The sequence below is a fragment of the Diachasmimorpha longicaudata genome, chromosome 5, assembly GCF_034640455.1.
Source record: "Diachasmimorpha longicaudata isolate KC_UGA_2023 chromosome 5, iyDiaLong2, whole genome shotgun sequence".
NCBI lineage: Eukaryota > Metazoa > Arthropoda > Insecta > Hymenoptera > Braconidae > Diachasmimorpha > Diachasmimorpha longicaudata.
Genome location: NC_087229.1, coordinates 10,300,506 through 10,321,313, shown reverse-complemented (window position 1 = coordinate 10,321,313; position 20,808 = coordinate 10,300,506). Strand labels below are relative to the sequence as shown.

General features: G+C 40.4%; 8 protein-coding genes across 14 annotated transcripts; 4 read left to right on the top strand and 4 right to left on the bottom strand.

The window, feature by feature from the left end:
- Positions 1 to 104: 104 nt before the first annotated feature.
- Positions 105 to 4,342, top strand: LOC135162844 (methyltransferase-like 26). 3 transcript variants are annotated; one of them, XM_064121749.1, is made up of 3 exons: positions 105 to 189; positions 3,177 to 3,217; positions 3,340 to 4,342. In XM_064121749.1, exons 2-3 carry the CDS (start codon positions 3,183 to 3,185, stop codon positions 3,971 to 3,973), a joined length of 669 nt encoding a protein of 222 aa, XP_063977819.1. In that variant the 5' UTR covers positions 105 to 189; positions 3,177 to 3,182; the 3' UTR covers positions 3,974 to 4,342. The 3 variants fall into 3 exon arrangements, with proteins under 3 accessions (XP_063977819.1, XP_063977820.1, XP_063977818.1); XM_064121750.1 differs by lacking the exon at positions 105 to 189 and adding an exon at positions 314 to 455; XM_064121748.1 differs by lacking the exon at positions 105 to 189 and adding an exon at positions 2,910 to 3,047.
- Positions 108 to 3,120, top strand: LOC135162837 (dnaJ homolog subfamily C member 21). 2 transcript variants are annotated; one of them, XM_064121735.1, is made up of 2 exons: positions 108 to 189; positions 1,029 to 3,120. In XM_064121735.1, exon 2 carries the CDS (start codon positions 1,044 to 1,046, stop codon positions 2,994 to 2,996), a length of 1,953 nt encoding a protein of 650 aa, XP_063977805.1. In that variant the 5' UTR covers positions 108 to 189; positions 1,029 to 1,043; the 3' UTR covers positions 2,997 to 3,120. The 2 variants fall into 2 exon arrangements, with proteins under 2 accessions (XP_063977805.1, XP_063977807.1); XM_064121737.1 differs by lacking the exon at positions 108 to 189 and adding an exon at positions 321 to 455.
- Positions 4,343 to 4,477: 135 nt separating the features above from the next.
- Positions 4,478 to 6,542, top strand: LOC135162839 (uncharacterized). 2 transcript variants are annotated; one of them, XM_064121741.1, is made up of 7 exons: positions 4,478 to 4,607; positions 4,666 to 4,969; positions 5,087 to 5,240; positions 5,382 to 5,467; positions 5,570 to 5,803; positions 5,877 to 6,131; positions 6,234 to 6,542. In XM_064121741.1, the coding sequence occupies exons 2-7, from the start codon at positions 4,777 to 4,779 to the stop codon at positions 6,458 to 6,460; spliced, it is 1,149 nt and encodes a 382-aa protein (XP_063977811.1). In that variant the 5' UTR covers positions 4,478 to 4,607; positions 4,666 to 4,776; the 3' UTR covers positions 6,461 to 6,542. The 2 variants fall into 2 exon arrangements, with proteins under 2 accessions (XP_063977811.1, XP_063977810.1); XM_064121740.1 differs by having other exon boundaries at positions 4,488 to 4,640; positions 4,726 to 4,969.
- A 154-nt stretch (positions 6,543 to 6,696) lies between these two features.
- LOC135162836 (angiotensin-converting enzyme-like) lies at positions 6,697 to 11,435 on the bottom strand. The gene is made up of 12 exons (XM_064121734.1): positions 10,648 to 11,435; positions 10,070 to 10,379; positions 9,267 to 9,404; positions 9,036 to 9,194; positions 8,815 to 8,914; positions 8,297 to 8,744; positions 8,005 to 8,157; positions 7,625 to 7,925; positions 7,392 to 7,552; positions 7,172 to 7,294; positions 6,919 to 7,103; positions 6,697 to 6,851 (listed from the first exon to the last, which is right to left on the bottom strand). The coding sequence occupies exons 2-12, from the start codon at positions 10,163 to 10,165 to the stop codon at positions 6,751 to 6,753; spliced, it is 1,965 nt and encodes a 654-aa protein (XP_063977804.1). The 5' UTR covers positions 10,166 to 10,379; positions 10,648 to 11,435; the 3' UTR covers positions 6,697 to 6,750.
- Positions 11,436 to 11,558: 123 nt separating this feature from the next.
- On the bottom strand, positions 11,559 to 14,024 carry LOC135162841 (coiled-coil domain-containing protein 113). Of its 2 annotated transcripts, none has more exons than XM_064121743.1 (7): positions 13,561 to 14,024; positions 13,287 to 13,409; positions 12,978 to 13,194; positions 12,684 to 12,920; positions 12,145 to 12,577; positions 11,915 to 12,024; positions 11,559 to 11,813 (listed from the first exon to the last, which is right to left on the bottom strand). In XM_064121743.1, exons 1-7 carry the CDS (start codon positions 13,640 to 13,642, stop codon positions 11,756 to 11,758), a joined length of 1,260 nt encoding a protein of 419 aa, XP_063977813.1. In that variant the 5' UTR covers positions 13,643 to 14,024; the 3' UTR covers positions 11,559 to 11,755. The 2 variants fall into 2 exon arrangements, with proteins under 2 accessions (XP_063977813.1, XP_063977814.1); XM_064121744.1 differs by having other exon boundaries at positions 11,559 to 11,790.
- Positions 14,025 to 14,321: 297 nt separating this feature from the next.
- Positions 14,322 to 16,325, top strand: LOC135162840 (gastric triacylglycerol lipase-like). Its single transcript, XM_064121742.1, has 6 exons — positions 14,322 to 14,457; positions 14,526 to 14,730; positions 14,841 to 14,955; positions 15,100 to 15,496; positions 15,695 to 15,779; positions 15,976 to 16,325. The coding sequence occupies exons 1-6, from the start codon at positions 14,323 to 14,325 to the stop codon at positions 16,308 to 16,310; spliced, it is 1,272 nt and encodes a 423-aa protein (XP_063977812.1). The 5' UTR covers position 14,322; the 3' UTR covers positions 16,311 to 16,325.
- Positions 16,326 to 16,425: 100 nt separating this feature from the next.
- Positions 16,426 to 17,899, bottom strand: LOC135162845 (fas apoptotic inhibitory molecule 1). 2 transcript variants are annotated; one of them, XM_064121751.1, is made up of 5 exons: positions 17,853 to 17,899; positions 17,426 to 17,658; positions 17,108 to 17,257; positions 16,846 to 16,895; positions 16,426 to 16,764 (listed from the first exon to the last, which is right to left on the bottom strand). In XM_064121751.1, the coding sequence occupies exons 1-5, from the start codon at positions 17,873 to 17,875 to the stop codon at positions 16,600 to 16,602; spliced, it is 621 nt and encodes a 206-aa protein (XP_063977821.1). In that variant the 5' UTR covers positions 17,876 to 17,899; the 3' UTR covers positions 16,426 to 16,599. The 2 variants fall into 2 exon arrangements, with proteins under 2 accessions (XP_063977821.1, XP_063977822.1); XM_064121752.1 differs by having other exon boundaries at positions 17,108 to 17,233.
- Positions 17,900 to 17,998: 99 nt separating this feature from the next.
- Positions 17,999 to 20,590, bottom strand: LOC135162842 (fumarylacetoacetase). The gene is made up of 8 exons (XM_064121746.1): positions 20,403 to 20,590; positions 19,644 to 19,873; positions 19,379 to 19,519; positions 19,044 to 19,297; positions 18,752 to 18,958; positions 18,515 to 18,660; positions 18,252 to 18,369; positions 17,999 to 18,138 (listed from the first exon to the last, which is right to left on the bottom strand). Exons 1-8 carry the CDS (start codon positions 20,484 to 20,486, stop codon positions 18,062 to 18,064), a joined length of 1,257 nt encoding a protein of 418 aa, XP_063977816.1. The 5' UTR covers positions 20,487 to 20,590; the 3' UTR covers positions 17,999 to 18,061.
- Between the last annotated feature and the right edge of the window lie 218 nt (positions 20,591 to 20,808).

Below are 20,808 nucleotides of genomic sequence, written 5' to 3'. Positions count from 1 at the left end.
GTGCGTTTTTAACTATAAATTAGAGCAACCGATTTTTTTCATGCCTTCAAATAACCTCAGAAAGAGAAACTCAATTCAACTCATCTTCTCGCCTCAAAATAAAGTGCCGGGGATCAATAGGGAAACTACTCTGTCGACGGAGCAATCAAGTATTTGGAGACACCGTGGGCATACATGACAGTCCGCTGAGTGAGTTTATTTATTCATAAATTAGTGGAATAAGTAGAATAAGTCCTTTTGTTATTAGTCATTCTATTGTATTCGAAATGGTGCTACCGTGACAGCTATTGTCAAGGAATAGTTAAGAATGTGGCGTTGTCATTTTAAACCGTTGATTCTAACCTATAAAATCTCCGGGGACTCACATTATTGTTGTTTGATTATTATTGTCAATTGATTGGTTGACTTCGGAATGTTTATTGATTTAAAATGAAGAATGGGTATGAAGTTTGCAGGTAGTGTAGTCATCTATTTTAGAGAAATTAACAGATAAATATTCATTTGGAAATGAAGGATGAAATTCAGTTGAAGAATTGCAGGGAATATTCTTGATATCTCGATTTTTCTGCTCCCATTGTTGCCGCAAACATTATTTTTTAAACAAGTACAGTGTTAGACGGTAGTTGTTATCATTCTCAGAACGTGACTCACGAGTCGCTGTCATTGACTTTTTGATGTGATAAAGTAACTGAGAGGATAGTCCAGATTTTTCTCATAACAACTAGATTTATTCTGTTCAAACCCTCAAGTAATGAATTGCATTAGAAGAGAATTTCTATCCATTAATTAAATTCCATCCACTCCTGCATTATGTAACATAGAAAAATAAATATCATTGAGCATGAAATTAAATTAATGTTAACAACACAATCATCAGTTGTCGAACTGCATTTCTTGCCTCAATTTCCGGAATTTTAATAAGCATTTTATCCCCCAAAACATCGAAGTCCCTGACAACCTCGTTAGGATATGCAATATCCCCTCACCCCCTGTCAGCAGAAGTAAACCCGATAAATGTATTCCACCAGCGCGGCTCCACCAGGATGAAATGTTACTACGAAGTGCTCGGAGTATCCCGAGACGCCACCGACGACGACGTGAAGAAGTCCTACCGGAAGCTAGCCCTGAAATGGCACCCAGACAAAAACCTAGACAGCCCGACTGAGGCAAAAGAGCAGTTCCAACAGGTCCAGCAGGCATACGAGGTCCTATCAGACCCACACGAGCGCGCCTGGTATGACAATCACCGAGAAGCCATCCTGAAAGGAGGCATCGGGGAAAACTACAAGGACGAATCCATAGACCTCTTCCAGTACTTCTCGCCAAGTTGCTTCCGGGGCTACAGTGACGACGAGAAAGGCTTTTACGCGGTTTACCGTCACGTCTTCGAGACCCTAGCAGCAGAGGACGCGGAATTCGCGAAGGAAGGGGAGTCGGACGAGGAAATTCCGAGCTTCGGAGACTCCAGCAGCTCTTACGAGCACGTTGTGCACCCTTTCTACGCCTATTGGCAGAGCTATACGACAAAGCGATCGTTCGCCTGGCTAGACCCGTACGACATTCGGGATACGCCGAACAGGAAAGTCCTTCGTATTGTCGAGAAGGAGAATAAAAAAGTCAGAGACAAGGCGAAGCGTGAGAGGAATGAGCAGGTGTGGAATCTGGTGGCCTTCATCAGGAAACGGGATAAAAGAGTTCAAGCACATGCACAGATGCTCGCGGAACGGGCGCTGGAGAACGCGAAGAAGACAAAGGAGCGTCAGAGGCAGAAGCTGATTGAGCGACAAAGAGAGCTGAAGGAGCATAAGGTCCCGGACTGGTCGAAGTCTTCGAATTCGGAGTCTGACTGGAAACACATTCAGGATTATCTGGTTGCTGAATTTGGCGAGGAGCCAGCTCGGGAGGAGGACGATGAGGATGACGAGGGTGATTCAAATGCCCTCTACTGCGTCGCTTGCAATAAAATGTTCAAGACTCAAAAGGCTTTCAGCAATCACGAGAACTCGAAGAAGCACAGGGACAATGTTTCGGCGATGAAGAGTGCGATGGTGGAGGATGATGAGAATTTTAGTTATAGTGATGATGAGGAGAAGGATGATGGGTCGGACTCTGAGGAGAAGGGGACCAGGGGGAAGCCAGCTACTGGACCGGAAATGCCCGACTTCTTGCTCAATCCTGAAATTCAAGAGGAGGTTGATGATACTGATAAAGTGTCGGAGGAGGAGTTAATTTCAGATCCCGATGATGATGATGATGATGATGATGATGATGATGATGATGTTAGTCAGACGAGGAAGACGAAGGCAAACAAGAAGAATAAGGGGAAAACAGCTCCTGTTGTTGAGCCGCAGATGGACACCTCAGCCTATATATTCCCAGGAAGCGAAGAGCCAAAAGATAAGGATGATGGAGGCACATCCGAAGGGGAGCTTATATCAGACCAAGAGGACGAGGAGGAAGTACTTGTGAGGAAAAAAAAGAAGAAGAAGCCAAAGGGGATGAAGAGTGCTGTTGTCAAGGATAGCGATGAGGAGTTCGATGGTGATATTGGATTATCCAAAAAGCAGAGAAGGAAGAAACAGAATAGAGAGGAATTACTGATGAAGAGGATGGAAGAAAAGACCGACGGGGATGCTGGTGGCGAGGACGAGGTGAAGTCACCAGAGAATGTAGAGGCGAAGCTTCCGGAAGTGAGCACTCCAGCTGCGGTAAAGACGAAAGGAAAAAAGGCGAAGGAGTCGAGAAGAGTTCAGACACAAGTGGATGCTAAGTCGAAGCCTCAACGAAGTAAAAAAGAGGGGAGAGGGAAGTCGGAGGTTCCGGATGTTGAACATTTCTGTGTGACTTGCAAAGGGGAATTCCCCAGTAAGAATAAATTGTTCGATCATTTGAAGAAGACCGGGCACTCAGTTTATTTACCGACCTCGGCGAAATCTAAGAAAAGTCACGAGAAGAAGTCCAGGGGACGAGAGAGGCCTGATAGTGATACCGAATGAATTTATTTATTGTAAATGGGGGGTGGAGGAGGATATGAGCCACAGAACGGGGTTATTATCGATATTGATTTATTGTAATGCGTGATCAGTTGATAGAAATAAATAAATTGAATTTTTCTCTATATTTTGGTGGCGGTGATTTTCCCAGTTGTGATTAATGTGAGGTATGGAATATTTCAGATTACGATGATCAATACTATCCATGCAGCTGCACATCACAGGTAAGTAAGAAGCAGGGAATAAGAGCTGGATTAAATATATATATATATATATATATATATATATATATATATATATATATATATATATATAAACTCTCTCGTAAAATCTTACCGATCTCCAGGTCAGCATCGTCAGCTGTGAAGAAGATGATCTACCCGGCAGCAGATCGCAACAAGGACCCGATATTGCGAGTTCTGAAGAGGTTGATCCGCCCTGGAGCGGATCAAACCCTACTGGAGATAGCATCTGGATCAGGTCAACATACGGCTCACTTCGCTCCTCATTTTCCGCAAGTAACATTCTATCCCTCCGAATTCGACGCCAATCTCCTGGGGAGCATCATTGCCCACACCCAGGACTTCAACAACGTTCAAGAGCCCCTACACATCGACGTCTCCACGGACAGCAGCTCCTGGCCTGGTTTTCTGTTCAAGGAGAAAAGCCTGGACTATATCTACTGCGCCAATATGATTCACATATCTCCACTGCAATGCACGATCGGGCTCTTCAAAAATTCGGCAGTTCTTCTGAAACCTGAAGGACTGTTAATCACCTACGGACCTTATGCTGTCGATGGGAAAATCACTCCTGAGAGCAACGTCAACTTTGATAGGTCTCTGAAGTCTCAAAACCCCGAGTGGGGCCTTCGGGACGTGAGGGATCTGGAGAAACTCGCTCTCGAGAATAATATCAAATTAATTGAAATGGTTAATATGCCGGCTAACAACATGACCCTGGCATGGAAGAAAATGTGAAGTCTGTTCAATTATTTTTGAATTAATGTATTTACATCGTCGATCCATCACGGATATTTCAGTATTTTGGAAAAATGGGGGGCATAATTAAATAGATAAAATTAATTGCGTTGTAGAGATAAAAATTATGAGATCTGAGGAGTAATCTTAATTAGCAGGAATACATTTTCGTAGACAATATAAATTCATCAATACAATTTTTTGATTATTAATAATTTACATCCATAATCTCTGCACTGATACGGGAAGTAATTCAATTGAAATTCTGTTGAACGTATTATCTTTACAATTTTACGTGTAGGTAATATGTAACGGAATAGAAAGTCATATTTTCAGTAAACAAAAATATACATGATTTTTTATTGATTACCCATTTTTGAGAATAACTGCGATGGCTTTTTCTTATGGATAAAACACAATAATAAATTATTATCGGAAGAGTCAAGTCTAACATTCGGAAATAAGATTATCAGCTCCGATAAGTTTTTACCTTCACTATCTTTGTATGAAGTGCAATGATGAAGATTAGATTACGGTCCCTCGCGAGGATTCTCACACCGAACCATTGCAGTTTCGTTGAGGGACAATGATTGGATTTTTGCTATTCGGATTGGTGTCCGCATGTCGCAGTGAGGTAGAAATCAGATGTACCCCCCAATTCTGTGCGGTAATTAAATTAAATTTTATATTAGTGCCTCATACAATGTGCTATTTTTGTACAAAAAAAAATTGCCAAATATTCTTGGGACTAGGATTATCAGACGAAAAATGGTTGTCTTGATCTGAGTGAAGCATGCGAGGCAATGAATGCAACTCATTCTGGGACTTATCTTCCGTATCCCGACGTTTGCAATTGCTGCGAATATTGTCTCACGAATATTGTGGAGGGGGGCTCCTGTATGACAGGCGCTCCAGGGATGTTGCCCCCCACAGATATCTGCGGTCCCGGTTTAGCCTGTCTTCGACACGATAATGGGACATCGACATGTCAGAAAAGCAAGTTTGTCTTTAAATATTAATATTCTGAAGAATTTCTAGGCTTTTCTTTTTTTTTTCAATTGTTGTTCCTATTTTTTCACACACGATCGCAAAATTTTTGGTACGTGCCACTAGTGGCTGCATTCCCGAATCCCTTAAGGAAATGTTCTAAGGGCCAGAAAGAGTGGGATCAGCGGAAAGCTGGCGGCCAGGCCGGTTTTCTCGAAGTACGACCCAAGTGCGATGATGATGGATTATTCGCTCCTTTCCACTGCATTCCAGGATCAATGTAATTTATTGAGGATTTTTTTTTATCTGGCAGAACTTTCTGAAATTTTTCTTTGTCAAAAGTCCATAACTATGGATCAATTGTTTTAATAATAAGTGGATATTTTCCGGTCCTTACTCAAGCTGTAGCAAAAAATTTCAGATGTTACTGTGTCTCTCCGGACGGCGAAAGGATTTTCGGCGAATCTGCATTTCTGAATTCCGCGGATGAATTTAAAATGACGTGCGGTAAAGAGAACATATTCTTTTGCAATGATTCCGCATTGAAAAAATGTTAATTAGAATTAATTAAAGTATAAAAGTTGCGCTCTGTTTCTTTTGTGACTGCAGGATGTTCTATAAATGATTGGAGAGCGCGAAAGACGATAGAGATCTCCCATTGGGAGAATCTAAAAAAACCAGTGTTCACAGCTCGATGCACTGAACACGGCCTCTTTGATCAATTGCAATGTATGTTGGGAGATCATGCGAAGTGCGTATGTGTTGACCCGATACAGGGTCATCCGAACACTCTAGTGAAGCCTGTGAACGTGGCAGAGATCGCAGAAGGCCGTCCTTCTTGTTGTAAATATTTTTTTTTGCCTCGAAAAAAAATTGAAACATTTCAATTCAAACGTCTCTTACTATTCGATTCAAGTTGACCCAAAGAGACACACACCCGGCAGTTTCACCACCGATTGCGAATACCTCAGGGATATATCTTCACAATTACCACTGGGCAGGACGCCGCCCCTCATTAATCCGGTTTGCCAACTCGATGGGATGTTCCACCGGGTGCAGACCTCGGGATCAAAGAAAATCTGCGTGGATCCATCAGGAAATCAAATCAGATTCGATGGAATTAATTTCGAAACCGGTGTTAATTCAATAGAAGCTAGTGCTATGGATTGCAGTGAGTGTCAAAAGTTTAAAATTTTTCATGAATATAATAAAATTGCATAGTATTTCTAACGGGTATAGAAAACCGAAGGATTTATTTTTCTGTTTATAACAGATTGTGCTCGAACCGTTTGGCTTTTATCTCAAAGTGGAATTGAAGAACTACCTAAATGCTGTAGTTTCGGTAATTTTGAACACTGGCAACATCGACGCAAGCAATATTACTGTGTCGATAGAAATGGCGATCAGATTGGACTGGAAAGAGACGCCCCACAAGACTTGAATTGTTATAAACAATATAACGGGCAACCTTGCTCCATACAGGATTCAAAATCATCGTGAATTATTCAATAATAAATAATAATATTAGGGGTACCCAGCAAGCTCATATTTTTATTAAACATTTAGCTAAAAAATATAGAAACGACTTTCCTATTACTTTTTTCGTTTCTTCCTAGAGACAAATTCACAAGAAATCGTTAGGAAAATTTTAGCGATAGACGATCTCCTCGAGAAGTGATTTGTTAATAACTATGACAATAAATATTTTCGTAACTCTTATGTACAAAAATTCTACAATAATTGATTTAACTCCATATGTACAAAGCTTTCACAGGGATTCGTTTCGTCTCTTACCAATTCAGTACGAAGAGAACTGAGATGAAAATGAAGACAAAATAGGGACGATAAGTGATGCTCACAGCGGAGTTTCCATACCAATGGGCAAAGAGAGCTGAAATGAGAGAAATTCACAGACGAATTGTTGAATTTATAATTTATTTTTTTCATTTATAATTTACCAGTATCATCTTGACTCGTAATCCACCCAATCACCGGTTCCATGACATTCTGCCGCTGCAGCCATTTATAGAGAGGATCGAAGTACCTCATTAAGGCAGAGGCATCGATTCTGTTTGTTCTGCCTCGGGTCATTTCTCTCACAATGTCTTGCCAAGGTCTTGAGGACCCTTGCGATAAAACATCCCTAGAATGATATTAAAAAAATTACAGGAAAAAGTCATTCATGGCTTCTTATCCTCACTCAACACTCACGATAAGAGTCTTCCAGCCTCTCTGGATCGGTAAAGATCACACGAATGTAGATCCCCTTTGTGCCCAGAAATATCGCACAGGGCTTCGTACAACTGGTACTGCATTACTGTTCCAACGAAATATCTGAAAATTCATTTGATCAAAATTTTTTGAGCGAAGCTCAACTTTTGTCAGACATTATTTCTTATGGTAGTTGACTAATGAATTTTAATGCAATTACTTGACATAAGGAATGTCAGCTGGAACATGATACTTTGACGCAGGATCGAAATCCCGTTCGATTCTCGCAATGGGAGGAACAATCCCCTGATATTGGAGTCGCAGCTCCCACCAGCGTGTAGTCATGTCTGCGACCCCATCACTAAATACTCTCCATCGCCACTGCACATGAAAACCATCAAGTTGTGTCAAGTTATTGTCACATGATTTTTTAAAATTGTTGCATGAGTTTACCTGATCAACAATATAAGCAAACGGCAGATATACGACTTTTCGCAGGGCCATAAGCATGAGGAAGTTGATATTACTCTCGTAATCGTCAGTGGAATTATTATAGAGGCCGATCCTCTGCAAGTGCCTGGGATTCATCACGGAGAGTTCCATTGCATCACTGACAGCCTCGTGAAAGCCCGGCAGGGCTTCGTTTCGAAATATCAGAGGTTGGTCTTTGTACTGTAGGTAATACTCGATGTGCGCCATTTCATGGTGGGCCGATAGTAGATCCTCCATTGTAACTCTTGTACATTGTTTAATTCTGAATACCATAGATTAATAATGAAGAGGGGGGAAAAATAATCATAAATTATAATTTGCAATTGAAGTAGAAAAAACACCTGTAATCAATGCGATTGCAAAAATCCCAAGCGCTCGCAGTACATTTCACCTCCCGGTCGATTGGCTTTTCGAACATGGAGTATCTCCAGAATTCCGGGGGCATTGGCTTCATCCCCATCGATGTGAAAAATTCTTCGGACATTTGAAACATTCTGAGAACATCGGCGATAAAATTAGAAAAATATCTGTGACTAAAGAAAAATGAAAATAAAAATTTTCCTGAGATCAAACTTGCAGTGTTCAATAAATCTCTAAAACTGCAAATTTTTCAAATGATGCTATAGAAAGTACCTCAAGGGAGTGAATCCCTGAATGATCATGTCAAGAGTAACGTCGAATCTCCTGGCGGCTGGGAAAGGCTCTACAAGATCATAGATTCCCTCCCAGTTCTGCGCCCACATGTTCCCTAGCAGATGCGCTGGGAGAGGACCATCAGCCCTCACCTTATCCCCATATCTCTCAATTAATTTCGTCCTGACGTACGTGAAGAGATGTTTGTACAGGGGAGTGATTGTGGAGACGGCTTCAGCGATGTTCTGCTGGAAATAATCGTCATCGTAGGCCTCTCGCATCTGATCCCCGGCGTCGGAGAAGCCGTTTAGTCGGGCCGCCTGGTTCGCCAACTGCACATATCTCATGTACTTGTTCTTCAAGGGAGGACCCACTGCCTCCTGCCATGCTCTCCAGTAGTGCAGCAGCTCCTCGTAATCCCGCGATTTTGCCATTATTCTACTTACGTCTGCAGGGTAATTTCTCCCGATAAAAAAATTACAAATTGAGAATTTAATTAAAGTAACATTAAATTTTACCGTGATCCATATCAAGGTCACAAGCTGTTCCCATTTTTTTGTACGGGCACAATCGGGCTCTGGTGTACGATTCTTTCATTTCCACAATCAAGTGATGTATCTGAAATGGTTTTTATTCAGACTAGACTGGATTTCCTATTTTCCAGCTTTCCAAGGCACAAAAAAAATCTGAGACTAGATTGTTATTTATCTGGGATAAATAAAAAATTGAAATCAATCACCTCATTGAATTTGTCTTCTGTCAATGAATTTCTTCCCTTGACTGCGATCATTTTCAACTGCCTCCTAGCCAATGGATCCGGAATTCTCGACCAAGCGAAGCTCACGGCCTTTTTCCAGGAAGACCGCTCGAACTTCAGTTTCAACGTTTGTTCCTCCAACTTGAGAAAAATGGTGGTAACAATTTGCAAATCAATCATTGACGCATTCTGTTAAATTCATGATTTTAGTACCATTTTCCGTCTGTTATAATCCGTGATATTAGTCGCGAAGTTCCATTGTGTCATCATGGTACGGGTGCAAACACTGGAGGCCTCTCGATCGTACTCTCGGAGGAATTGCAAAGCCTCACCCAAGTTGATATTGAGCCCCTGAATCCAAAGTGAAGAGAAATTTTCTCAGGAAGAAGATAACATAGTAGAGGAAAGTGGGAGAATCTCATAAAAGTCCCGACCTATCCCACTTGTTCGGGAATGAATTCATCTGATTATACAACTGCGTTACTGATTTAGTGACCCCTCATTAACCCCCCGAAATCCCCTCACCGAAGATCTCTCTCAAAATCTTGTAAAATAAACAAACATTCGAGTGAAACGGATCTCCTCATTACGGATCCGCTCGTAAACGAACGCAATTAGAATTTTAAACAGTTCCTCTGACCATTAATGAACTGCAGAACAATGGAAGATCTACAATGCAACAGTTGTATCGAATTGTATCATCTCGGGAGGACCGTTAAACGCCGATTGACGAGCAACAACGAAGGGCGTGAAGGTGCTGATTGAGGATTGTATCTCAATCATTGTATGTAATGAGTCGAAGTGAAAGTTATTTTTCCGAAAGAAAAATTATATAAAAAGCTTCATGTTTTTAATAAAAAAATATTTAACAAATTTTCAATCAGACGTTTTATTTATTTATTCTTTGTTCTAATTTCTGGCGCTACTGTCACCGATCAAAATAAAACGGGGATACGTCCTTTAAAATTAAAATTATTTTATTTCTAAACTAATAAAATAATAATTTATGTTTTTACCTCTGTATAACGTCCATCGCCATCTCGACAAACAATCAGTACTCCAGATAAAACGAAACAAGCGTGCCACAGCCATGAAAAGTGCAGTGCCTTCATTTCTCGTGATTAAACTCGAGATCTCGACGAATAAAATTCTCGTGATGCTTTTAAATTTTTATGATCATAATTTTGTAGATATATTTGTTATCATTCACATCATCGTTCTCTTGTACTTCGTCACGGACTCAGGGTACATTTGGGGACTTTCAGTGGGATAACTGTAAACGGCGTTATCGAACAATTGCCCCGTTAGCCGAAAGCACTGCAATCGCTGAAATAATAAAAGGGCTATGTGTGGTCAAGTGTCTAGGCAACAGTGGTAAAAAGCCAGGGTTGAATCACCCTTATGGGGGAAGGAGTTTCTGCAGTCGAGGCGGATCGATTACGGGGATGGGGAAGTTCGCAAATATTTCTCTGAAAAATCGAATGAATCACCGTGTCCAAGACAATTTATTTTGTAATTTACCTTCGTTCGTATCTATAGAATATGTCCAATTAAAAATATAGATTTTTTTCGTGCAAAGTATTCAACCATTTACCTCTTACAAAAAATGAAAAAAATCTTCTTATCGAGTCGCTCATGTAGTTTCACAATCACAATTCAACATTTAGAATCAATAATTAACACAAACGGAATCCACTCATATTTTATTGGAGTGACATCACTGGCTATTTTTCTGGGTTTCTCTTCGCCTCAATTCCGTATCCGTGCGTGGCCCGATAAAAACTGAATCCACGAGGGTAATATTCCACAGGACGTCGTCCAGAGCACCAAGTAGAGGAAGGGACAGGCATCAGCAGTGCATGAAGCGTAACCAACAGACTCACCGCGGCACGAGCCGAAAATCTTCCGACTTTAAAAGGAGACTGGGCATGATTATTTTCACGATTGCCGTAAAAAGAAAAATGGAAGGCAGATGTCCACTGGGACAGTTTCATTGTGACCTCAAGTTTCATGGTTCCACGAAACTATCGGGTCTAATGGCTTTCTGTGTTCGCCACGCATTTTGGAGCTCTTCACAATTATTTCGTGCGCACTGACCTAGCTCGAGTTCATCCAGAAAATGATCCCAACCATACGAAAATACAATAACTGTCATGAATTTCCCGAAAATTAAGTGAATGGGGACGTTTGCGGCGAAGTAGCCGTGAAAATGCTCTCGTTGGAATTTTCGAAATAAGGGTCAGGAGTAGAGGATCGGAAAATTATTGCAATTTTCTCAGATGCCGTTGCGTGTTGGTAATCTTGATAGTTGGAGAAAATCGTCGTATGGATGATTAAAGGAGATATAGGGGATTATGATTTTTATGAATTGGTGGATAAGTGCAGGATGTGTATGGTTATTTTTTTAAGTTCCATGAAACTCTAAAAAATGCTTTCGAATGATTCACTGTCGAGATTTGAATTAAAAATTGTAAAATAAAATGAAAAGAATGAAAGAGCAAACACTCTCGGATATCCTCAAGTTTATTTTTTAATTTTGCTAGGTGTATCATTGAATGAGACACCGCAATAGGCGTTTTCCGTTTTGCTTCCTTCAGCAAAGACAACACCGGTAACAACAATTATCCTGTGGTGCAATCTGTGACGGTCAGGATAGCGTGGCAATTACTGGTGAGATAATTGCGTCCACTCCTAGTCGTACATTAGAGAACACCAACTCCCGCGTGAAGAAGTCCACCTGACGAAGACAATTGAAAATTTCTAGGGACAGTGTTCACTGTCATTCAGACTGACAGAGTCGATAGAAAGCCATTGGGACATCTTGTCATCTTGGAATGATTAGAGATTTTATTCTTGTTTACCTAGATTTCTGGATCATCTGGATTTTTTTGCGTTTCTCAAGACGTGTGTAGATTTTTTTCATCTCTTGGAGCTCTGCTTGCATTTTTATGAAGTCCAAAATATTTGGCATCTGAAATTTATTGAACAATTCAATTGGTATTCTTTTGTCCCATTTATTTATCTATCATTTCTCCTTTTAATTGTCAAATTCACGGAAATTTCAGTCATGGTCAAAATTGGATTAAATTACCTGTCGTTTTTCTGTCAATTTCATAATGTCCTCCATCTCCTTATCAGTTCTCTCGACTTCCTGTTTTATATTCTGACCCTCAACCTTGAGCTTCTCAATCTGCTTCTCCTTTAACTCAATCTCTCTCTGCACATTTTTCAAAATTTTTCGTTGTTCATACAGGTTATTTTTTTTGCTGTTCAATTGAAGGTTGTATCGACCGGTCACTCTCTTCAACTCAGCCAGGTCCACATTTTTTTCCTCAATTTTTTTCATATAATCATGATTCTCGATCGCGAGGACTTCAAAGTCAACCGGCTGCAGCGTTTCGCCCAGTTCTTTTCTCTGTTGCAGTTGGATCTTGGATTTTTTTATTTGTTGCTTTAGGGAGAGGGTTTTTAGCCGCAGTTTTTCAGCCATTCTGTCCGAAGATTTTATCCAGTCTTCCATGAACCTGGAGAAATATTTTGAGAGATGAAACCTTATAGGATTTTCCGAAATCCTCTCGACCAGTTATTTATTTGGACTTTTATCCATTCAATTTATTATCAAATCAGTACTTGATAAGCCTATCAGGCGGAATTTTTCCACTGACAGGATCGATTCCCCCCGAGATAACACTCTCCTCTAATTCGTTCTTCGCCTCCTGAATGTCCCTGATCCTTAGCTGAATCTCCTCCCCCTGAGCCCTGAGGGTAGCCTTCTTCCGGATCGTCTGCTGCTCGAGGTTCACCAGGTGTTTCCTCATCTCCTCGACCTCCTTATTCGTCATTTCAATCCGATAATTCAAAGTTATCCTGTTGACGAATCACCGGGGAACGCATTGATGAATTTCAAAGAGCAGATTGACTCACCTGAGCTTCTTCGATTGGGGTATCAAAGCAGATCCGTAACGCCGACTTCCGGTGAACGTCTGTATGCTCCCACCTGTACTGGGTGACATTGAAATTTTATCTCGCATCCATGTGGAGCCACGAGCACTTCCTGGGAAATTTTGGATTGAGATCAGGGGAGCTATCAGGGATGCGGATCTCTGGACTTGTTTTGCTGTTTCCAGAACGTGTGCCATTGCTACGGAAGGGAATTTAATGTTCCTTCATTAGTCAGAACTTGTAGACAATGTTTTAAGTCATTTTTTAAAAATTATGTTTTTATTTCCTTACTGACTAATGCCTGTGGTTCGTGTCGCCGTAAATATCGTTCAAAAACCATATTCTCCAAAGCGAGAAGTTTGTTGGTGCGAATTGCTGTTTCCAGAGACTCTAGTAGACTCTCATCGGTCATTTCTGAAGCAAATTCCGAAAATTATGTCATCAATATTTCTAGTCAATAATTTTACTTCCAAAATAGCTAAGAATTCGGGTTCTAATATTGAACTCCTCATGCATAGGATATTAATATTTTTTCATTTGGTTTTTATCCGAGATTTATTCCAACCTTCATAATCAGGTTCCTCTTCCCAGGCCAAGGTGAATCGTGAGACGAGGCTGATACCACTTGCCCTTCTGATAGAAGTCATACTTAATCGATGTAAAATCAAAGATGACAGAATTTTAATGCCTTTATCACGTGATTACGAATGCACTTTGAGCTTTTTCTCACATTACCGGGGGATTTTTTTAGGAAGAGTGAGGTTCAGCCGCGAAATACTCATAACATTTGCGCGGAGAAATGAACGTCGGTAATTGCTGCGATGTTAAATCGATAGAAGCTGCATATATCGTTAGATTTATCATCATCATTCGGAAATTTAATTATGGAGACGTGGGAAATTCTAGACGAGAAATTTTTATCGGCAAATAAAATTTTTTGTCTTCATGGAAAATTAATAAATGCTATCAGCGGACTTTTTTTGCATCGGTAAAGTCTAGTTTCGATTTTATGTTTGTATTTGTGATAATGAAGAGCCCTCGAATCAGCCGAGAGAATAAATTAGTCCTCTGATTTTTTTGTGATTGAAAAACAGCGGATATTTGCAAATATCCTTGAAACTGGTTTATGATGCTCGATTATTGAAGACATCAAATATCAAATTCAAATGTGAAGTATGAAATTCCTCACAGTGTAGTTTCACTCGCCAGTCATCTCTAAGAAGTGCAGACAGGTCGTCCAGCGATACGATCCCGAATGAGGGAAGTGAAGCCCGAATATCTGAATTAGTCGATTAATTAATATTGAATTTTTTCATCAGGCTTGCAAATGATGAAATTACCGATTTATTTTTTGATAAGCCTGTTATTACCTTCTGTAATTTTCTCCGGGCTCATACCACGAACACCGAAATTCCGTTCCATAGAAGACGGACGTGGAAAGCCTTTCTTTGCACTCGATATTGTGAGTTATTTTCCAAATTAAAAGTGATGATACAAGTGATCGAGAGTGCTAATTTATTGAAATTCCAGTTGGGTTTGGCTAAACTTCATGGTCGGAAAATAGAGTGGTACAATGTTACTACAGAGGATGGGTATATTCTCGCTCTGCACAGGATTCTTCCGAATTCCTCTTCGGAGGAGGAAAACACCACTCAGAGGCCTGTGGTTTTGCTTCAGCCTGGATTGATTGCGACGTCAGATGTTTTTGTTTTTTTTAATTCTCCGAGGAGTCTCGGTACCACAAAAATTCTCTCAATTCTTAGAATTGTATTTAGAGTTCACGCACTTTTGCTGTTAATCTTATTATTTAGAAAAAAATTGCAACTGTGTTCTTCTCGATTTCAGGATATCAATTATCAGATGCTGGATATGACGTATGGTTGGGTAATTTCAGAGGAAGTACATACTGTTTGAACCATGAAAGGCTGATGTTTGATGAGCCTGAATTTTGGGACTTTAGGTTGAGGAGAATACTTTTATGACTTTAATTAAATTAATGCTATTTTAATGAAACAAAAAAATCAGGGATTCAATGGAAAATTCCATAGGATTTGTATCGAAGTTCTATCGAAAATTTTATTAGTCTTTCTCTATTTGTTATCAGCATGGATGAGTGTGCCCTTATAGATATTCCAGCACAGATTGATTTCGCCCTAAAAATGACTAATCAGTCGTCTTTATCATTCATTGGTCACTCAATGGGCGCCACTGCTCACATCATGCTCCTGAGTGATCGTCCAGAGTATAACAAAAAAATGGATTTCGTGGCCTATTTCGCCCCAGTTGTCTACTCAATAACTCGGAATAGTCGGAGGGATATCGTGCCTTTCCTAACCCTGATACCTCAAATATTCAGGCCGAATGGAGACTATGAAGTATTCAGCCAGAACTTGCTCAACCCTATCGTCATCTACTTCTGCGCCTCCACCAAATCTCTGCTTGAATGGTGTCAGAGCCTGGTGGACATACTCGCAGGATACGATCGAGTACAATTTCAAGTAGTGAGTGGAGCAAACAATTCTAGAAATTAACGTTAACATTTTAAGTGTAAAAATTTTTTAATCAAATAAAAAAACTGCTCAGACTTTCACAGGGAATTAATATCTGTTTTTTCGATATATCTCAAATAAAATATTTGTGACATTGGCGACATTTAATACGACACCATTGAGTTTTAATCGATTCATTTGACATTGCAGGCCAATTTTTTGGGTTTGATGACTTATTATCCAGCGGGGTCATCAGCCAAAGTTTTTTATCAGTACAGCCAGCAAACACTGACTGGTAATTATTCAAAATATTCTCTTTCCAGAAGTAATTTTCGATTTTAAATTCGAGAGTGTACGACTGTAAATTTAAATAGTTGCATCAGTCGCCCTAAGACATTGATTTATACAGTAGTTGAATAATCGAAGAATCGGTCGTCAATCCTTTCGATTGAAAATTTTTAAAATGCCGTTGCCATTCTGTTTCATTACAGGAACATTCCGGAAATTTGATTACTTGACGAGAGATCTGAATCTCCAGCACTACGGCCAGCCCACACCCCCAGAATACGATATGAGTATCATCGACGTGCCTGTAATGGCGATATTTACCGGTCCTGGTGATCCCTCTATCACGAATGAGGATATCAAATTTTTTGTCAAACGTATGTCACCGAAACAACAACAATCTGTCATCCACGAAGTCGTGAAATTTCCTTCGTTCACTCACGGCTCATTTATTTTAGCTAAGGACATCAAGCCACTAGTTAATGATCTAGTGGTGGACTATCTACAAAAATACTATCAGAATAAAACTGATGGATTTTAATTGCTGAGGATTATTTTGCAATTAATTAATGTACGTCAAATAAATGAATTATTCCTCGTGCTCTACCATTTTACTAATTAATGTGACTTCTTGGGTTTGAAATTGAACAACAAAATACTGACTCGTCGTATATTTTTGATTTTCTATGTCCACTAAATTAATTATAATTTATCGTCGTCTCTCGTTGTACAAGTGAATACAAAATACATGAGTGGCATATTTAAATTGATAGTCGTATAATAGTGCACCAAAGGCACTGAAGGCACGTGTGAGTTATCATTGCATATTACTACTCTGTCGGTGACAGCAAATTTTGTTCGCTAATTTCGACGCCATCGACGTAGAGTATGTACTTTATTCCGGCCCCTTTTTGTTCTGAACTGCAGGATCGAATGACCGCGGGTGAACCCTCGAGAAGAAACAGCATTTCGGCACCACCATCGATGAATTCGTTCTAAAAACAACACACTCTCATTTATCTCCGATATTTTTTATGGAGATTGGGAAGACTGAGAGAGAGAGAGAGAGTAATCACCTCTACATCGATTTGCTCTCCATTGACCCAGACTGCTTGCGTAGTTTTATCTAAACAAAAGTTCTAGCTATTCAAACAATTTTCTAAAAGCTCGAAAAGAATTCACATTTGAGTCGCTTAAATTTCCATCAGAATTTTTCTTAGAAATTCCTCTTCATCTACAAAATACTGGACTCTTCCAAAATGCGGAAAGATTATGTTAACGTAAAATGCCACCAGCATTCCTTCTAAATACTTTGTAAAATTATTCTTAAATTCTTACCCAAGACAATCCTGTACTTATTCTCCCCAATTTTCGTCACCCAAGACTCTAGAACCTTCGATTGTGACTGTACAAAATTCTTAAAGCTCTTTCCATTGACCCAGAGAGTGTACGAGTACCTGAGACCTGCAACAACCCCCAAATTTCCATCTGAATGACATAAAAGTGAACGTCGATGTCTCCAAGATGTCACAGAAAATTGTTCTACACAGCTAAATCACGACTCCCTTTCAAATTAAGATCAATTGTTATTCTTCGTTTTTTCATTATTATTATTGCTCGCGAAATTTATCTCTCCATATTGTACCCCCAACTTACTTGGTATGGGATCGACTCGAATGACGAATTTTGTGTCTCCGAACATGACAACCTCATCTCCAACTAGTCGAAACATCCATTCCCTGTTGACCAGTGTCTTTCCATCGATCTTGACAACCCTTCTACCAGTGGCAGTCCCATGTTCAAACTCAACCACATGATTGCCATCACTGAGAGGCACAATCCACCTGGCTGTCGGTTCATTTAAGGTCATCTCCAGAGCTTGTAAGCTCCTGTTGAACCACAACCGTGAGAGATAATCCTTACCTCACAGATTCAACATGAGGTAAATGCTTTGAACTAAACATGAGACAGGGACTCACAGACGTGACTACTGAGTCATTGACACTCTGATGGAAGTGCATTTGTTGTGAGCCTGTCACACGAGGCATTCACACGTACACTGAAATATTATTCTAGTACCTACCGAAGCAGAGCGCCTGCCATCATGGCACCTGTTCTACTATTCTGCTCGCCTGCATGCGACGAGTTGGCATATTGATCCCACCCGAAGGCCGCTGGATCGATACGAAAACATAGTTATAAGGGGTAAATGAGTGGTAAATTACTTGATCAATACAATACATTTGTCATTTTATTCATAGAAATCAATTGCCATTATTCAAGCTGTCGTCATTACTCGGAATGCGCGGGGAGGAGTTTTCCTGCTGCCTGGCCGAAGCCGACCTTGTAGCCATCGCCGATGCAGTAGCCTAGGTGAGGACACAAGAAAAAATAACAATAGGATTTTATTTTGAAACTGATACAAATCATGATCTGGAAGATATTATTCTTAAGAAAATAAGATAATAATTAGTAAATTCACCTCTGATGATAACTTCATCATGATCTTGCAAAAATTTCCTGGTAGTGTTATCCTGCATAGAAATCGGTTTTGATCCCTTCCAGGAGAGTTCTAGCATCGATCCATAAGAGTCGGCAGACTAAGGAGAAATAAATAAATTAGTGTGTAACCACTACAAATTTTTCAGGATTTCCAATGAATTCAAAATTAAAAAATTACTGTACACTATAATAATTACTAGAATAACGAATTGCATGAAAACTTAGAGTGAAAAATTAATTGACCTCTCCACTTATCGTGCCCGATGCCATCAAATCGCCAGGATTGATATTGCATCCAGTCACGGTGTGATGAGCCAACTGTTGCTGAGGTGTCCAGTACATGAACTTGTAGTTGCTGCGAGAGACCGTTGTAACAACTCCATTTGCAGCTGCGAGGTCAAAATTCCGCCGTCAACATTGCAAACATCATTCATGCGTTATGAATAGAGGATTAATAGTGCGGAAAGAGTAATTACGTACGTTTTATGTCAACTTCGAGTTTGATATCGAAGTTGCAGGACTGGGGGTGCTGGAGGTAGGGAAAGGGGGCTGGATCCTGGGCCATGTTGGGAACTTTGAAGGGCTCCAGTGCCTCCATTGTCACCACCCACGGAGAAATTGTTGTTCCCAAATTTTTCGCGCCGAATGGGCCCAGGGGGACGTACTCCCATTTTTGAATGTCCCGAGCTGAAAGTTATTCGACTATATCTCTGATTTTTTTACTCATTAATAAAAATTCAGAATCGATGAATAAATGAAAATGCCATGGTACCACTCCAATCATTCATCAGAACCATTCCAAAAATATGATCATAAGCCTTGGATGCTGTAACAGTGTCACCGAGATTGGTAGGTGGGCCACCCACGAAGAATGCAACCTCAAGCTCGAAATCCATGAGCCTCGAAGGCCCGTAAACTGGTGCCTCACCCTCCACCGGAAGTGTCTGCCCGCGGGGTCGGCGAATCGGTGTTCCGGAAACAACGACTGAACTGGCTCTCCCGTGATAACCGACCGGCAAATATTTCCTGTGCAAATTAATCAAACATAGTCGATTCATTATTCATATTAAATGAGGTGATTCGCTAATTCTTGATTCTTCCTCTCACCAGTTTGGCATGAGGGCTGTCTCTTTCCCCCTGAACATCATACCGACATTGGTAGCGTGGTGAATCGAAGAGTAAAAATCAGTATAGTCTCCAATTTTTGCAGGAATGTGCATTGTTGCGGACGCTTGGGGAACAAGTGCTCTAGAACAATATCGATGAAGGTAATAGGGGTGTTTTACCATTCTTTGACATAAAAACAATTTTTTTTGTCCCATGTAAAAATGTTTTTGTAAGATGTAAATGTTTTCTTGGTATAACTACGGACTTTGATCGCAGTGGCTCCTCCTGAAGAGTCGTACACTCCACCCCCAGTAGCTTTTGAATTTGAAGTCTAGCCTCAACCCAGGAAGGCCTCCCCAAAGCCATAAAATCGTTGAGACTCTCCTGGCGGAAGACATCCTGCTTGTTCACCAGTAATGGACCAGTGAATAGGTGAGAGATGACGGATAAATCGAGAATATGCTCCCCAATTGCAACTCCAATCCGCTTCTGAGACTGATATTGAAAAGAATTAGTGCGCGTCTTTATCTACTGGTAAGTAGTACACGCCCGTCGCGGGAGACCTGCAAGACAGCGACTTTATCCACTGGCAAGTAGTAACGGACCACCCAACGCAACCCGCAAGACCGTCACTTCATCCACTGGCAAGTAGTTCCCGCTTGTTACGCGAGACCACAAATAGTGGCTTTATCTACTGGCAAGTAGTAACCGCCCCGTCGAGAGAAAACCAACGTCTAGCTTTCTCTCGTCACCACAAGATGGCGCCCAATGAACTTCCAATTTTATCAAATTATTTATCAGATTAACTACAGCCGTCCACTTCTGAACAAAAACAATTTGTCCAATTCTTATAAAAATGGTCTACCCTCTCTCCAAATGATATGATCTCCCGGGAGAATCAACTAATTTCGATCAATATCCATTAACTACAAATAATGCAGATAACCTCTCGTGAATTCTAAATTTTTCGAAGTGAAAAAGGCTCTTCAGAATCAGACGCCAAAATAAAAATGAAATTACTTACATTGTCAGCAGTTGAGAAGACCCCATAGGGCAAATTCTCGATAGGGAATTCGGTCTCATTTCCGTAATTAATGAAAGACTTCATTTTGGTCGTCTGCACTTGTCCGCTTCACGATAAAAACTGAATCTTTCCGAATGCCACAACGTCAGACTATGATAAACACTCGGGGGCTCGTCGAGGTCGACTGGCCTGCAGATAATTTATGCACCTGTTTACAGGTTTAATCCAGACCGATCAAGAAACGGGTTTTCTATTTTTCGAGACTATTGTATGAGACTATATTAAATTAACTATATAATCCACAAAAAAAATTATTAAGTGTACTTTTAAATGTCAGTGGAAGTTCAGAAGACGAAAAAATTCGTCCAATTCAAGCCATAAAAAATCAAATGTTGGGGAGATAAAA